The sequence below is a fragment of the Lactuca virosa genome, chromosome 7 (genome assembly GCF_052849685.1).
Source record: "Lactuca virosa cultivar CGN04683 chromosome 7, Lactuca_virosa_CGN04683_v6, whole genome shotgun sequence".
Taxonomy (NCBI): Eukaryota; Viridiplantae; Streptophyta; class Magnoliopsida; order Asterales; family Asteraceae; genus Lactuca; species Lactuca virosa.
The window spans coordinates 226,379,312-226,397,714 of NC_136432.1; the positions used below are offsets into that span (position 1 = coordinate 226,379,312).

Here is an 18,403-nt window from a genome sequence, read left to right on the forward strand (position 1 = left end):
CATATGGATGACATATGGGCCATTAGTCAACATGGTTGTTGCTTATGGTGTCCATGGTTGACATATGGATGACATATGGGCCATTGGTAAACATGGTTGTTGCTTATGGTGTCCATGGTTGACATATGGGCCATTGGTCAACATGGTAGTTGCATAAGGTGTCCATGGTTGACATATGGATGACATATGGGCCATTGGTCAACATGGTAGTTGCTTATGGTGTCCATGGTTGACATATGGATGACATATGGGCCATTGGTCAACATGGTTGTTGCTTATGGTGTCCATGGTTGACATATGGGCCATTGGTCAACATGGTTGTTGCTTATGGTATCCATGGTTGACATATGGGCCATTGGTCAACATGGTAGTTGCTTAAGGTGTCAATGGTTAACATATGGATGGCATATGGGCCATTGGTCAACATGGTAGTTGCTTATGGTGTCCATGATTGACATATGGATGACATATGGGCCATTGGTCAACATGGTAGTTGCTTATGGTGTCCATGGTTGACATATGGTTAACATATGGGCCATTGGTCAACATGGTTGTTGCTTATGGTGTCCATGGTTGACATATGGATGACATATGGGCCATTGGTCAACATGGTTGTTGCTTATGGTGTCCATAGTTGACACATGGATGACATATGGGACATTGGTCAACATGGTTGTTGCTTATGGTGTCCATGGTTGACATATGGATGACATATGGGCCATTGGTCAACATGGTAGTTACTTAAGGTGTCCATGGTTGACATATGGGCCATTGGTCAACATGGTTGTTGCTTATGGTGTCCATGGTTGGCATATGGATGACATATGGGCCATTGGTCAACATGGTTGTTGCTTATGGTGTCCATGGTTGAAATATGGATGACATATGGGCCATTGGTCAACATGGTTGTTGCTTATGGTGTTCATGGTTGACATATGGATGGCATATGGGCCATTGGTCAACATGGTTGTTGCTTATGGTGTCCATGGTTGGCATATGGGTCATTGGTCAATATGGTAGTTGCTTAAGGTGTCCATGGTTGACATATGGATGAAATATGGTCCATTGGTCAACATGGTAGTTGCTTATGGTGTCCATGGTTGACATATGGATGACATATGGGCCATTGGTCAACATGGTTGTTGCTTATGGTGTCCATGGTTGACGTATGGATGACATATGGGCCATTGGTCAACATGGTTGTTGCTTATGGTATCCATGGTTGACATATGGGCCATTGGTCAACATGGTAGTTGGTTTAGGTGTCCATGGTTGACATATGGATGACTTATGGGCCATTGGTCAACATGGTAGTTGCTTATGGTGTCCATGATTGACATATGGATGACATATGGGCCATTGGTCAACATGGTAGTTGCTTATGGTGTCCATGGTTGACATATGGTTGACATATGGGCCATTGGTCAACATGGTTGTTGCTTATGGTGTCCATGGTTGACATATGGATGACATATGGGCCATTGGTCAACATGGTTGTTGCTTATGGTGTCCATGGTTGATATATGGATGACATATGGGCCATTGGTCAACATGGTTGTTGCTTATGGTGTCCATGGTTGACATATGGATGACATATGGGCCATTGGTCAACATGGCAGTTGCTTAAGGTGTCCATGGTTGACATATGGATGGCATATGGGTCATTGGTCAACATGGTTGTTGCTTATGGTGTCCGTGGTTGATATATGGATGACATATGGGCCATTGGTCAACATGGTTGTTGCTTATGGTCTCCATGGTTGACATATGGGCCATTGGTCAACATGGTAGTTGCTTATGGTGTCCATGGTTGACATATGGAGGACATATGGGCCATTGGTCAACATATATCATTTGTGCCGGTTGTGTATTAAAATTTAAAATTTTCAAATACTTAATTTTGTAGGAAATATTAATTTTTTAAATAATTTTATTAATAATTTAGGGTCCCCGATTAATCGCTGCTGAGTCTGATTAATCGCTTATCGCCAGTCGACCGCCGAGCTACCGACGAGCGATTTTTACAACCTTGATTAATTAAAATAGAAATTGAATTTTCTTTTAAATATGAGTTTTTACAAAACTACCATTAATAATTAAATACGAGTCATTGTATGTATTAGGATAATTTGGTCATTTTGTAATGGAACGTCTTCTAGGCGCCATAATGTTTTCCGACGAAACACGTTGTTTCAGTTCTTCACTCTGAAATTCAGTCACTTTGAAACATCCCCAACTTAAAAATTCCGACAGACAAAAAACCCTAAAATCAATTTCGCAAAATCGTTATCTTAGTGAATGTTTATTATTATGGAAGCCAGTACTTCATCTAAGATTCAATCAAGAAATCAAACGAAATCGCTATCAGACATGCCATTTGAAGTGATGGAGAAAATAATAGTCGACTTGGCAAAAATTTCAGCAGTCGAGGCTTTCAGGATGAAGAGTGTGTAAGTTTTGCCTTTGATCATTCTATTTCACAAGTGTATTTGAGTTGTCTTTACATTATCGAGCGAATATTGTGTTTCGTTTGCAGTTGCAGATTCTTCAACGAGGCAGGAAAAACGGATGAAGTATATAAACATATGGAGTTAGATGGATTATGATTTCGTGTTTTCTCTGACCAGAAACATACAGTTGTCAATAAATGCATAGAGATGAGAAACCCAAATATTCTATTCAGGAATGGATTGGTACGTTGTTGTATATATGCATGGTAGTAATAAATCTGTTACTTGTTTTGCATAACTTTAACTAGAAATTATGTGTTTAATGTTTTTTTCAGATGAAGTTATTTTTCTTAGAAGCTGAACATGAAGGGAAAACGATGCTTGAAGAAGCATCTTCATTGGGACATTTGGATTCAACATTTGTCCTGGGAATGATGCTGATGGCTGAAGGGAGACATAGGAAGCACGAAGCTTTGGACATGTTGAACAATGCTTACCGCAGAGCAAAAGGTAAGTGGAATCTTAGAGCAACTTGTTCTAAGGTTCATCTCCACTTAAATAGGGAGGGGAGGAAACATGTACACTTCCATGGCTTCCATAGATCTTGTGCATTGCATAAGTCTGTAGGTAGTGTGTCAGACGCTTTTGTGAATGGATACAGATGGGTGTTTATGTGTGACATTTGTTTATGGGATGCTTGTTTCGTTAGGTTTTCTAGGGAGCTTGGTATAATTTATGAGTAGTTTGTTGATATGTACTTTCATATTATGACAAGTAATGCTTTGTAGATTCTTTTGGTTTAATATACGAATATATAGTAATTTACTTGATAAGTAATTATTTGATGTTGTTACTTGATTAGTAAATATGTTGTGTTGTTAATAAGGGACTAAAAGAGTTAAAGTTTGTAATGATGTTTGAATGATGTTTAAATAATGTTTGAATAATGTATTTTGGACTTTTAATATTAGTGTTTATATTGTATTGTGATTATAGTTGTATGTAGCAAATGTTTGTTCTTTCCTTGTATTAAATACATATAAAATACAATTGTAAAGGCATAAACAAACATGTATTTTATTTTGGACTTGGTAATTTGGTTTAATATCAACTAGTGGAGAACCCAAGCTTTGCATAGGGTAAAATTGAAAAGGAATAAACATAGGGACTAAAAGTGGCAACAAAGAAAAAGTATTGTGGCTAAAATCAAAGTAAAAAAAGTTACTATAAACATAGGGACTAAAAGTGGCAACAAAAGAAAACTATTGTGTCTAAAATCTAAAGTAAATAAGTTTACTGTTAAAATCTTGTTCCACTTTTAATATGTATATTAATACATGAATATATACTAGTAATTTGGTGAAATGTTAATATAAATGTATTACATTATGGATTATGATATATATGTTATTTTTGTCTTTTTCATTTCAACAATCAAAAGTCTAATAGCTATAAAAGGCTATAATATTTGAATATGTGTTTTGACACAATACCCTTAGTATTCAAATATTTGGAATGATTTCAGGGGCAATTTGGTCTTTTTACACTCTAAATTGTTAAGGTGCCATCATACCTCTGACGTCACGCCGGCGTTCCAGTTCTTCAACCATTCGAAACATCTCAACTTTTCCGGATGATAAATCTGCATACAAACACTAAAACCCCCAAATCGTAGAAGGATAATCGTTCTCAAAAACGATTTTCTCCGATAATAGAGACTCCTGTACTCCTCTCGACCAGATCAGCATAAAGTAAGTTTTTTCCATACCCTGTTACACTGTCTTTCATAGTTATACTTAATTTAAAAAAAAATTGAAATCAACTACTCCAATGTGTATTTTGTAAGTAGAATGTCGAATACTAGAAGTCGCCGTTCGTTAGATGATCTCCCACTAGAGCTTTTGAGTCAGATATTTGTAGTATTAGGGTCAAAATCTGCGAAAGACATCGTCTCTGCAAGACTTTGGTAATTCTCAATAAACATCAACTAATGAATGTATATTTGATGAAATAAAGCCTTATTTGTTTGTTATTTACTGTGTATTTAATTTTTTGAAGTTCAAAGAAGATGTATGAAGCAGGGGGTGATCCTCAAGTGTACAGAATAACATGCATTGACATGTTTGAAGGAATGGGTCCCAAAAATCTGAAAGCTGATTTATTTATACGCACATGTGCATTGCATAATAACATTGAAGCCATGTTAAAACAAGGACTTGTATGTGTAGTTTCAGTAATTATATGTAATCTATACCATTTATTAATATTTAGTGTCATTGATGTTATATATTGATATTGTTATTCTATCAACAAGATGAGTGCTTTTATTATGGCAATTTTGATTTAGGAATGACTTTGTTGAGACAAGCAGCAGATGAAGATCATCTTGAGGCAATTTATTTGCTTGGAATGATCTACATTTCAAGAGGGCCTCATCAATGTGATGAAGGTATGTATATATGGTATATATGTAAATTAAATTATATATATATATAGTTAATTAAGGCATGTTTGTAGTTTGGGGTTAATATTTAGTTGTGTTGTGTTGTATAATATTTACTGTTTTATTGAAAATGGTACATTGGATTAATTGATGGATATTTTAATGTGTAGGTTTACAATTACTTGATGCCTATTTTGGCTGGGCAGTTCCGGATGATGGGGAGTACACGGGTGTTGTTGATAGTGCCAAAGAGTTGTTGCGGGCTGTTGATGTTGTTCATAGACTTACAACGAATAACATCACTTTCCAATGTGAAGACCCGCGTCATTCTGTTAAAGGTGCATTCGCAATAGGCCATGAAGAGGATGAGGATCGACAAAGATATTGCACGGTTTATCGTTTGTATGTAGAGTATGGTAGGTTTTGTATATTTCTTAAAAATATTAATGGTTGATAATAGAATGGACATTGAATATTAGTGTTCTTATTGTATTGTATATGAAGTTGTATAGTACCACTATAATTTTATTTTGGTTTTGTGTTTACATCGTTATGTTAAAAGGGCATTTTAGTCATTTTTGCTTGCTTTGTTGTTTGAGTAGGATGAAGTATACGTAAAACACATGTTATTTTTGTGATGAAGTGTAGTTAATGTAATTAAAAATAAGTTTGTAATGAATTCGTTATTAAGGAAAATTAATCTACATAGATTATATATACTTTAACATGCCCGGTTAATGTAATTAAAAATAACTTTGTAATGAATTCGTTGTTAATTATTCATTATATACTATGTTTTCAATAAATTATACACAACTTGATTAGAACAACTGGCTTAACCGCACCCTTTTCTAGCATAAGCATAAGTTCAAGTCTGCTTGCCAGCAATATCTACTTTATAATTCATTTTTACATTTTTTATCCATTAGTTTATGCCACATATTACCAATTCAAAACATTTCATTCAAACCATATCTTACAAATTCCATTGATCATAATAATAATTCATCCATAGTATAAGAAGATTAATTAAGCATACAACATCCCAACAAATGCCATCACAAATTAGCTACGCGTTTTGTTCCATAGCAAAACAAGCAAACGAAATCATATTCCATAGCAGAATTCCCTAACAAATACCTACGAATGGTACCTCCGTAGCAATTCAAATATGGATTTGGTTTCCGTCACAAACTCCGTTGCATAGTAACCACGATGATGAAAGTGATTTGGTAACAAATGTCGTTGGAAAATTGCTACGAATTTTTGTTCCATAGCACTATCGGTAGCATAATACCAACAGATATGGAGTCGGTAAAAATTTCCCTAGCAACTCCCACTCTCTCTACCAGAAATAAAATCCGTATACAATGTGGTAGCAACATTGCTATGGAATGACATTCCATAGCACGATCCATTGCAGATTAACAACGAAAATACGTTCCATAGTAACCTTCCTTAGCAAAATCACGTTTTTCTTGTAGTGCATGCAATTTGAATTGGCTGAATTTGAAAGAAATAAAGTTTGGCGTCTAGTTCCTAAACCAGAAGATATGTCAGTGATTGGATTAAAATGGATTTTTAAAAATAAAACTGATAAAGAAGGTAACGTTGTTCGAAACAAAGCTAGTCTTGTAGTTAAAGGTTATTCACAACATGGTATGCAACTCTTACCAATTTCATAAAGCAATCGAAATTTAAACAAGGATCAGTTGATCCCACTCTCTTTTGAAAGAAAGTTGGGGATCATCTTATGCTTGTTCAAATTTATGTCGATGATATTATTTTTGGCTCTACTGACCCTTCTTTGTCAAGAGAATTTGAAATTTTGATGAAAAGCCAGTTTGAGATGAGTATGATGGGGAAGATAAACAATTTTCTGGGATTAAACATTCGTCAAAGCAGAGAAGGCATATTTATTAATCAAGAGAAGTATACACGAAATCTGCTGGAAAAATCTGGGATGACGGATAACACGAAGCTGAGAGTACCAATGGCTGTTGGAATGAGGCTAAATCAATCATTGGATCAACCAGCTATTGATCTCACATTGTATCGAAGCATGATAGGTTCGTTACTTTACCTCACGACAAGTCGACCTGATATTATGTTTTCTGTATGCAATTGTGCTAGGTACCAATCAAATCCCAGAGAATCTCATCTAACTACAGTCAATAACATATTTCGTTATCTTAAAGGAACAACTTCGTTAGGATTGTGGTATCCTTCGAAGTCAGGCTTCTTCATACAAGCATTCTCAGATGCTGACTTAGGAGGTTGTAATCTTGATAGAAAGAGCATAAGTGGTGGGTTTCAACTATTGGATAGGAAGTTAGTAAGCTGGAAATCAAAAAAGCAAACATGTGTGTTGATTTCCACAGCAGAAGCAGAATATGTTGTTGTTGCTGCTTGCATTTCACAAATCATATGGATACAAAGTCAACTGTGTGATTATGCAATCAACATGAAGAAAATTCCGTTGTATTATGACTCACAAAGTGCCATTCGCATCTGTCATAACCCTGTGCAACATTTGAAAACCAAACACATTGCTCTTCGTTACAATTTTATAAAAGATCATATTGAAGATGGAAACATAGAAGTTTATTTTGTAAAGACCACTGATCAGCTTGCTGATATCTTTACAAAACATTTGAATGAAAAATCGTTCGTAAGAATATTAAATGGCTTAGGAATGATGAATGCTAATTCAGTTCCTGGGCTACCTTCGTTAGAATGACAAGCTAAAAGTGTCGAAAAGATGTCGATTCAGTGGTTATTGTTCATAGTCAACGCTTCGACATGCTTCGCTTTCGACATCATGCTCAATGGGTTGACAAAATTCTTCGTTAATTTAGTAATTTCTTAAAATTTCGCTACTTTTGTCTTTCAATTCCAATCACAAAAATACCAAAAAGATTTTTCGTTATTTTTGCATTTTCATTTCATATCAAAAGCAACAAAAAGATTTTCATTTCGTTTTAAAAAATATCAAAAATACCAAAAAAAAAAATTTCGTTATTTTTTTTCTTTTCAAAAATCAAAAATCCAAAAATATATTTGTTATTGTGTTTTTGTTAATATTTTCTTGTGTAGTTTCTAGCGAAGATTTTTGGAGGGTCATGCTTGCTGCTTAAGGGAAAGGTATATTTTCGAAACTATGTCCTAGTTAGGATGTCCCTAGAAGCATGCTGCAGCATGTCGACCCAAGCCTCCACGACTCAATGGGTTTCGAAGCCTTAATGAATCTCTCATTCTGAGGATTCTTCCCAACTGGGCTATATTACCCTTAGTCATTGAGCTACCATACTCTACTCAATTGAGTTTAGAGTTTTCTGCTTGGTCCATAAATAGCAGTGGTACTTTCGAATCTTTTAACCAACCCTTTTCATCCTAAAGTTCTTTCAAGATCACACACAATGACATATGCCCAAGATATTTCTGGTATAAACCAATCAGGATCTAGACATATCAAACCTCTGTGTTTATGATCTAACATCATGAGACCGTGATGGAAGTGAAACACAAACTTTCGAAACATAAGGAATTGACGGGGAACTCTGTTCCAGAGATTAACAAAACTTTTGTTTCAGTACCCATTTTCGATACTCAAAATAATATTCTTTATTTTGTAGTGATCTTGATCAAATGTTCGAAACCCACGACATTTGTTACCCAACAAGATTTAAAAATAATTTTGGTTAGAAGAATATGATTTCTGTATGAGTGTCATTCTTAACCTTCGTTACTTAATAAATTTTCCAAAGACTACTTGTCACTGCTACACTGGTCAAACAGGTAAATTCGTTTACAACTTGTCACTCTCATGTTTAGATGTGATTTGTAACGAAATTTTAAACAACCTTCGAAACTTGATAAAAGAAGCCCTTTGATACTTCTCTACAAGTAATCGATTGTAATTCACGGGAAACCACACAAGCTGTTGATTATCTCTCTTGATAAGTAGCGAAGCGATCTTTGCCTAGGATCTAACTGCCTTTGTGTTGAAATTTAATTTTCGACATCACATGACTCAAATTTTTTTAATTTGTTTCTCATCTTTTTCTTTGGCACACATTGCACTCACGAAATCCTTGAGGTTCTGAGTAATACCAATTCAGGCTGATGATTTCACAAGTCTGGCATATGACCTCCCTTTTCAACCCAAAAGTGAACGAGCCCAACCTCCATGCCGAAGGTTTTTGATACGTATCCACGGGGTACTTTCGAACTGACGTTTGATGTGACGGTTTGGTTACTGTGCGCTTTTCTAGGGTACATTGCTCATCACTTTTTCCTGACATTGCGTGCTTTACGGCTACAGGTATAACTTTCAAGGAACACGTGGCAAGTCTATTAATGCTAACCGTTTGGAATTCAAATCGGGCTTACATATAAAAGGAGATTTGGGGATTCATTCTAATTTTACGATCACAATTTATTCTCAAAAGAGTTGTGCTATCATATTCTATGCTTCTTCAAGTTCTTTTTCAAACCCTAATCATGGCTTCTCATCAATCGCAAACCAAAGACGATGTTTCGTCTCAACCATCGATGAAGATTCAAAGTACAAACTTTCAAGTTCAAGGCGATGAAAGTGTTTATCCGGAGGGATTACAGATGCTCGTTGTGGCTCTCAAGAGTTCTGTGTTGTTTACTACCATGTTCAACTCTTTTGCTTTTCCAATGTCTTGGTTATCTTTGGCTGGTTCTACTACAACTTACAGCAAAACCATGATGTTTGTTAATTTTCAATTGACGAATGACAAGAAGTTTAGACTGTCAAAGAAGTTATTCACTCAAATCTTGAACATCCTTAATTGTGAACCATTTTACAAAGTCTCGAAGGAACAAGTAATTCACATGTTCAATGAGATGGGTTATCAACCTACTCTCACCAAGATCAGTGAGTTCAAGAAATTGGGGTTGCCGTGTATTTGGAACTTTCTATTTGTAATTTATCTTCGATGCTTGACAGGTCGAAGTGTGGGGTTAGACAAAGGAAGATTGGAAGTGTATGCTATAGTGGCTGGCATTTACTATGATCTACAGGTGGATTATATGACACAACTTTGGAAAGAATTTACTAAAAGTATTGAAAATACGAATGTTGTTTATGGGATCTCGTGTGCTTGATATTGGAGTCTTATTCTTCAGTTCGTATATACCAAAGAGGGTATTCCTGTCCCTGAAAATGAAGAAACTGCTAATTTTGCTTTATATCAGTTTCCTAAAACTGTTGAAGATGATGCTGAAATTTTTCCAAGTATTGCTAGAATTCCAGATGCAATGCTTCGAAAAGTTGATCCTCTGAATCCTGTGTTGGTGAATTATTTGACTATAATTAATCCTGATGTTGAAACTGGGAAGTTGTTAGAAAAGACAACTGAAGGTCCTTCGAAGAAGAAAAGAGGTTCAAAGAAGGAAGCTCAGCCAAACCCTTCGATAGTTGTTCCAGTTGAAAAAGAAGCTAAATCTCCAAAGAAGGTCACAGTTAAAGTAAAAGCTTCGAAGAAAAGATCAAAGCATGTTGTTACTGAAAATGTTGATCCTTCGAAGGATGTGGTACCTTCGAAGACTGGTGTTCTCAAACAACTCAAGAAAATGGCTCATCTTTCTCGCCATTCGCCTGAAAGATCATCCATTTTTTCTCCTTCATACATTTACAAGCCACAACTTAATAGCAAAGGCATGGTGATTCGCGAAATTCCTACACCAGTGTCTCCAGCTTCAAAGAAAAGGCGTGCTGAAGACATGGCCAAGCATATTTCGAAGAAACAAAAGAGGCCAAAGAAGCAACAAAAGTTAGTTTTACATGAAGCTTCAATGGATGATGAAATGGTACCTGACTCACCACAACAAAATGATCCGAAGGGAAATTCTTCACCTGTGAGGGATTCTCCAGTCAAGTCGACTTTCAAGGCGACTTGAAATCTTGATGGCAATGTGAACACTTCTCAAGTAGACACAACCATCAATCACGGTGAACAACCAAAAATTTCGACTCCTGAGCAGAAAACGGTCATAACACCCGAGGTTTCGCATACTGAATCCTTTAATGAGGAGGTTCGAACCTCAGACATCACTGCAAATGTATCTGATACGGGTGCAAATGTCAACAAGGGTGATGGAGTTTCGACACATGAAGCCCAAGGTAATCCTTCTCTTGTGGTGTCATCTACTTTAGAAACCTCAAATATTGATACTTCAGTTTCGTTACCACCATTTCTTGTTCCCAATACATCTCATATTCCTTCTTCTACTCATTCTCCTACTTTTGATACAATTATGCAAGAACCTATTGCTTCCTTATTCCCATCACAATCTACTGAAGAACCCAGAACAGTTCTTGATGATGAAACTGATGATGGAGGGTTTGTTGGTTCTTTTGCTGACATCGAGTTTGATCCTGAAGAGGAAAACATTCCCGATAACATGCTCATGTCTGGGAAACAATTCAAGATTTTAAATCGCAAGCTCAATTCTCTACTACAATTTCAAGCTGATACAAGGGGCAAACATTCAGTTTCGGGTATTGAAGTCGATGTTATGTTGAAAGCCCAAGAGCTTCGTCTTCTCAACAAGATTGATCAGTCTGACAAAAACAACGATTTACGGGTCAAGGCTCAATCTGAGACATTCAATGGTGCACTGAAGGAATTGAAAATAGTTGCCAAACAACGACATGTTCTGTTTGTTCAGGATGTCAAAACTGTTCAAGAAAATGTAAATCGAAAGCTTGAAGAGTTACGGTCAGACATGGCAAAGGAATTACATGAAGTGACAAATAGCTACTATTCAATTCTTGAGAAGGTGGATATTCTTGCTGGGGCTGTAACTAAAATAGCTCAATCTTACAGTTCTGTTCTTCCGAAGATGGATGCACAGGCTGAGTTGGAAATGAAACATTTTGGAAATATTGATGCATTGCTGGGTGAATTGAAGACCATGGTGTCGAGTTCAAGTTCTTCTCTATTCACTCCTGAGTTTTTAACTCAGAAGTTTTGTCTGCTTGAGTCAACAATTCAGTTTGAATTGGCTCAACTTTCGAAATTGTTGAACTTACTTCCAACAGATGCCCCACCTGTTGTTATAGGGGTGCAAGGGTGAGAAAGAAAGGTGGTTGGAGTAAGTAAAGGCGAAGGTGCTTTTGGAAAGTCAAGTGGAGATGTTAGTGGTGATGCAAAAATTGTGGGAAAAGTCTTGACAACTCAAATTCCAATAACTCTGCCAATGAAGATTAATCCAATAATTTCAACAACAACAACAACAACAACAACAAAACCTTTGGAAAAAGGGATTGTTATTGGTGGTTCAAGTTCATCTTCGAAACCAACACCCACTAAAGTAGATAAAGGGAAAGGAAAAACAGTTGTTGTTGAAAAGTCGAAGGAAGAAAGAAAAGTTGAGATTGAAGCTGAAATGGAAAAACAACGACATATTCAAAGTATTCTCAGACTTCGCCAAAATGATCCTCCAACTCTAAACAAAGGTGATCCCAGAAAACTACATAGCTATGAGAATATTGAAGCTATGGTAGTTCATGGAGAAATGCATGACTTTGAGAAGAAACCAAAGAAGAGTTATGCAACTGATAACTCAGATTTGAATCAACTTGATTTTCCCATCAACAAGATGATGTATCTTACTTCGCAATATCGGATTGTGGACAAGTTTGATGACAAGGAAGAGTTCAAGAAGTTAAAGTTTCGTTTTCATGCAGTACTTGGGAAAGAAGAAGAAGAAGTGTGGTCACTCATCAAGATAGTTCGAGTTTTGAGTATATCTAAAGATTTTTTATTCGAGGGTGTACTTCAAATCTTTCGATATCATGTGATTAGGGCAAACAATACCAAATTCACCTTTACCGTTGCTGACTTTCCTCTTATGAATCTGAATGAATTGATCTCAATCGCGAAGATTCTTAAGGTCAACAATGAAACAAATCTTCAGAGTACAAGCAAATAAGATTATTTGCTTGGTCTTGCTCACATCAAGGTTTTCATAGACAATTATTTCGATTGTTTAGCCATGATAGACATTGAGATAGCTTCGACAATGGGCAAAGAGATATCTTGTTCCTCAATCAATTTTGAAGAGTAAAGCTGATTTGCAGCCTTACGATGATGGAGAGATTTGTCTAAAGCCACTTGGAATAGTGTTTATTGGAAGAAGCAAGAAGGGAAGAAAGACGAAGTATTTGTTTCAAGTTTGTGACGTCGAAAGATATACTACAACTCATTATATGAACCTGATGGTTCGTATGAATAACTGTGAAAAGAACAATGATAAAGATAAGGCAGAATTGAAGATGGTGATGAATTGGAATGCATCGATTAGAAGTTCGATGCATCAAGCAATCCAGATATTAATGACTTAGATTTGACACTTCTCACAAAGGGGGAGAATGTTGGGGTTCGAAGGTTGTGAGATGTCGAAATTATCTTTGTTATTTGTAATATTGAAATATTGGATTGTATGTTTGTTTTAAGGACTACTTTTGTAACGGAGATTAGATGTCTAAGTCCTTATATTTTTTGTGCTTTCAGTTTTCCCTATAAATATGGGAAATATACTTTAGAGGTTAAGAACTTTTCATGATTTGTATTCGTATTCTCTTTCAACCTCTTGTATTCAACTGATCAAACAATACAACGTGCCAAACAGATTATATTTAGATCTCTTGTTCTAAATCATTTCTAACTCTGATTTTGTTTGATTTACTCGATTCAATTGGAACTAACAAAAAAAAAAACTTAAAAAGAGTGTAACTAAAAGAATTAAGATTTAAGACAATGTTTTTTATAATATTATGAGTTTTTAAAGTGTTTCAAAGAGAAATAATTAAAAGATTTATCAAAAGAGTATTATGCGATTGAAAGTGCTTTGCAAAAGATTTTGGGCATTCCTCACAGGTCAAATAATTAGTTATCCCTAGATTTATCCCTAGATTATAAACGTAATGGAATCCTGATATTACTCCTTAGGCATTCCGAATGTCTAACTATTTTAACATATTTATTTAGGTGACACCATGTGAAGAGAGTTAGAGGAAGTAAGCAACGTTTTGAATACCACTATTATGTAGTGGTACTTATTTTGTGTGATGATATTACTATTGTAACCCTCTTCTATTTCTTTATTTTGAAACTTAAACTATTTTGAAACTAAGATTTTGAGACCGATTTTCGCAAAACAATGTTTTATATTTCTAAAAGATTATTTTAAATGGTTTTGAATTATTAAACCAAAAGAGGGGTGTTTCAATTTTTGTGTTGTATTATTTTAATACTATATTCTCGAGATGGCTTTGTGGATTGCCAATGTTGGGGAAGAATTGATGGTTACCGCCCATTAAATCACATATGGAAGATGATGAACTGGCCAGTGGGAATACGACAAAACCCCATATCTGAATTTTATCTTGTTTTCGGAGCAAAGGGTGATTTTATTTTATTTCGAGAGTCGGTGTATTGTGTGAGAATATTGAATCACAGGCTTTAATGAAGCAACAATCGATGAAGTCGCTGCTATGGAGGTCACAAATCACAATAGATAACAACGAAGGGTTTTGAATAAAATAATTTCACAATAAATTGTTATGATTTGGTTTTGAGAAGGAATTTAAATGGTTTTGGACTGGTGGAAGTTATGTGTGTTGTTGAATAAATATCCTCCGAAAGGTTTTAGATAGAAGAGTGGTTATTATTATTATTATTTTGATTTCAATAGTAATAATCTTTGAAAATAATAAAACATTTTGATATAAATTTTTGAGTGGCTTTTTTTAAACATTCGGATGGATTAGAAGATAAATTTGTTAAAGTTACATTATTTTTGTGTTTTCTTTCTTGTTTCGACGTTGGAGTTCACCTTACAGTCTGATGTGTGTTTAAACGACTAATGAAATTAGAGAAGTTTTATACAACAATATATATATATATATATATAGGTTTAGGTTCCATGCAAAACAAAAAACCCTAAAAAAAACTCTAAAAATAAAAAAAAATACTTATAGATCACAAAAAAAAAATTTGAATTTTTTTTTATAAAAAATCGCAGCTTTTTCTTAAAATTTGCTGAAAAAAAAATAAAAAATCAATTTTTTTTTATAAATGTTTTTTTTTTCAAAATTTTTTTCAGCAAATTTGTATAGAAAGCTGCGATTTTTTATAAAAGAATTCAAAAAAAAGTTTTGTGATCTCTAAGTATTTTTTTATGCATTTTTATGATTTTTAGGGTTTTTTGTTTTCCAAATAACCCTCTATATATATATATATATATATATATATATATATATATATATATATATATATATATATATATATATATATATATATATATATATATATATATATATAGAGGGTTATGTTATAATGTGGATGAACAACTATTGTGCGGACATGTGGACAGTGTTATTCTATAAGAATTACTAAGAGAATTGGTCGTTTAGTAATGTGAATGCGTTCAACATCATACAACTATTGTCATTTTTATGCATTCTCACTAATTCTTATTTATTTTTGTTCTCACACATCGTTTTTCACTTATTTTCATTCTTACAGAATACGACTCAATGAACATTCCGACAACATTCTGACAGAATGAGAATAATAAAAGAAAAGTCTATAAAAACCTTAAAGACGGTTTAATTAGTGAGAATATATGATAATGATAATAGTTATGTAATATTGAATGTATTCACATTATTAAACAACATATTTTCTTTATAATTTTCACAGAATAGCACTGTCCACACAATAAATATTAATCCACATTTGAACCTAGCGCGCACTCTCTCTCTCTCTCTCTCTCTCTCTATATATATATATATATATATATATATATATATATATATATATATATATATATATATATATATATATATATATATATATATATATATCTGTGTGTGTGTGTGTCATCCCAAATTTCACGGCCAGAAAAGACCGACTTGTTTATGCTTTATTTGAAAATTAGAGTATATTTTTATAGAAATATGTTGCGGAATTTGTTCCCAAAAATATGATAAAGAATTTATCAAATCATTTCTGAAGAAATGTATTATATTAAAAACCTCGGGATGTCATTGTCAATACAGATCAAAGGCATAAACAGAAACAACATAGGCCTTATAATATCTATTTATTCTAGTAGCCTATAATCCATTGATCTGTCATCAGATCATCACTTATGTGCTCTCTTGCCACTACATGTAATACAATACACTGAGTGGGTCAGGCTTGGGAAAGCCTAATAAGTACATAGGGTTTCAACCCACAATAATTAAGTTTATTAATTTCATCAAATCAAACAACCCGATTACCCGTTCCTGTTATCCTCACTTTCTGTCCCTAAAGTATCTAGAGTAAGGGACCTAACCTAAGGCTTTTCATCGGGATGGACACTACTGCTAAAGGGGTTCCTCATCAATAAGTGTCTGTAAGGCAACCATGAGGGGGATGGAGTACACCGGTGAACACACCGTTCACAAACACCTACAGGTTGCGAACCTGCTAGCGTTCCACTAGACTGCCTAGAATAGTCTGTGGTCATCATCTATACTCCGCTAGATGACTGGATCATCGTCAACATCGAGACCTCTCATCATTTTATTTCATCACACACAAACTATTTCATCTACCCATGTTTTACCCCAAAATATTTGTAGATATAAAATACATATACAGTTTAAATCATTTAAAACATGTATAAAACGTTCATCCATCATAGATATCAGGTAAACAGATAATATGCACACATAGCACGTAATTTATATAAAATACTTCATATCTATGTGTAAGATGAAAGTAACTATGCACTCACTTGGATAGTTAGTGGAAACTAACTACTATCGCGGCTTCAAACTTAACGCTGATTACCAACTTATTATCTTGCTGAAACCTTGGTATTTTATTGATTTAATTGTGTCATAAAACAAAAACTGTTATAGACGTTTCTATTTATACTCGAACTTTGAAAATTCTTAGTCACTACATAATTAATAGACAATATCCCTCAAATTGACACAACACTAAAATCATACAAATATTTCTATTGATCGACGCGTATCATTCAAAATTGACACGAATGAATTACGTATGTTTATTTTGGATGAGCCACAACTTGAATGTTTTATAAGTTCATATTTATCCACATATTTACATGGTGTATACATCTTTTTTTTTTAAAAAAAATCCTTAAATCCAATATTTAATTCGAATTTAAGTGGTGTATTTGTTTGATCCACACGCAACCTTTTCTTTTCCAATTTCATGACAAATTGACAACACATCTTTCCTTTTAGTTTGTTTACTTAATTTACTTCAATAACATATACATTATTTATAATCACGTTTTATTTTTCTTTTAATTCTATCATATAATTACTAACTTAAATATTATATCTAGTATATATTTAGTGTCTAAAGTATAACTTAAATAATTCAATCAAATTAATAAAATTTATAGCTTACAAGATATATGCTAATAAAGTATAATGTACGAATTTATCATATTATAAAATATATAATAAATGTCATCTTACGACCTATCCAAATTTATAATCGATAACTAATGTCGTAAAATATACGTAGACAATTATTTTCGGGTGTTATATCTCGAAAATATATCAAATATACATTTATTTTTTGTTCTTTATATTGACGGGCTCATAATTACGGTCTCTACCACTTTCATTTAGATTAGTATCCTAAATGATCTTTTATTTTAAACTTTTATTTAGCCCTATTTATTAAAAATGAGCTTTTACACAAATATACACAAAATTTATATCTGAATCACATTTATATAAACACGTATTATGTTTGAATAATTTTTATTTTATTTATTCACAAGAAGTTTACATTTGCTGACCGACTTAAATACATATTTTTATAGGATATGCCTGGCGAGAAACATGGGCGTTACAATTATCTCCCCCTTAGAATGATTCTGTCTTGGAATCATGCATCAGCAAACAGATGTGAATAGCGACCTCTCATGTCACTTTCTGTCTCCCAAGTGAGGTTCAGCCCATTCATATGTTTCCATCGCACCAACACTAATTCGACCATTTTACGTCGCAACTTTTTCGTCTTACGCTCAACAATTGCTTCGGGCTCCTTAATCAGCCTCTTGTTTTCATCGATCCTTAACTCTGAAAGTGGAATTATATCGGGAACTTCTCCTGTGAACTTCCTCAAATAACACACATGGAAAGTGTTATGAATACCATCTAGTTCTTCTGGCAATTCCAGCTTGTAAGCTTGGTTCCCAATTCTCTGAAGAACCTTGAATGGTCCAATGAATCTTGGACTCAACTTTCCTCTCTTTACAAATCTTATAAGTCCCTTCCACCGTGAGACTTTAAGCAAAACCGAATCTCCAACTTTGAATGTCATCGGTCGTCTCTTTTTGTCAGCATAACTCTTTTGACGATCCTGAGCCGCTAACATCCTTTATCTAATTACTTTCAGTTTTTTAGCAGTCTGATGGACTATCTCGGGGC

General features: G+C 34.3%; 1 protein-coding gene across 1 annotated transcript; it reads left to right on the top strand.

The window, feature by feature from the left end:
• Window positions 1–2,310: 2,310 nt before the first annotated feature.
• On the top strand, window positions 2,311–8,030 carry LOC145127610 (uncharacterized). The gene is made up of 5 exons (XM_079062774.1): window positions 2,311–2,450; window positions 2,537–2,573; window positions 2,628–2,693; window positions 2,786–2,960; window positions 7,990–8,030. Exons 1-5 carry the CDS (start codon window positions 2,311–2,313, stop codon window positions 8,028–8,030), a joined length of 459 nt encoding a protein of 152 aa, XP_078918900.1.
• Window positions 8,031–18,403: the final 10,373 nt, after the last annotated feature.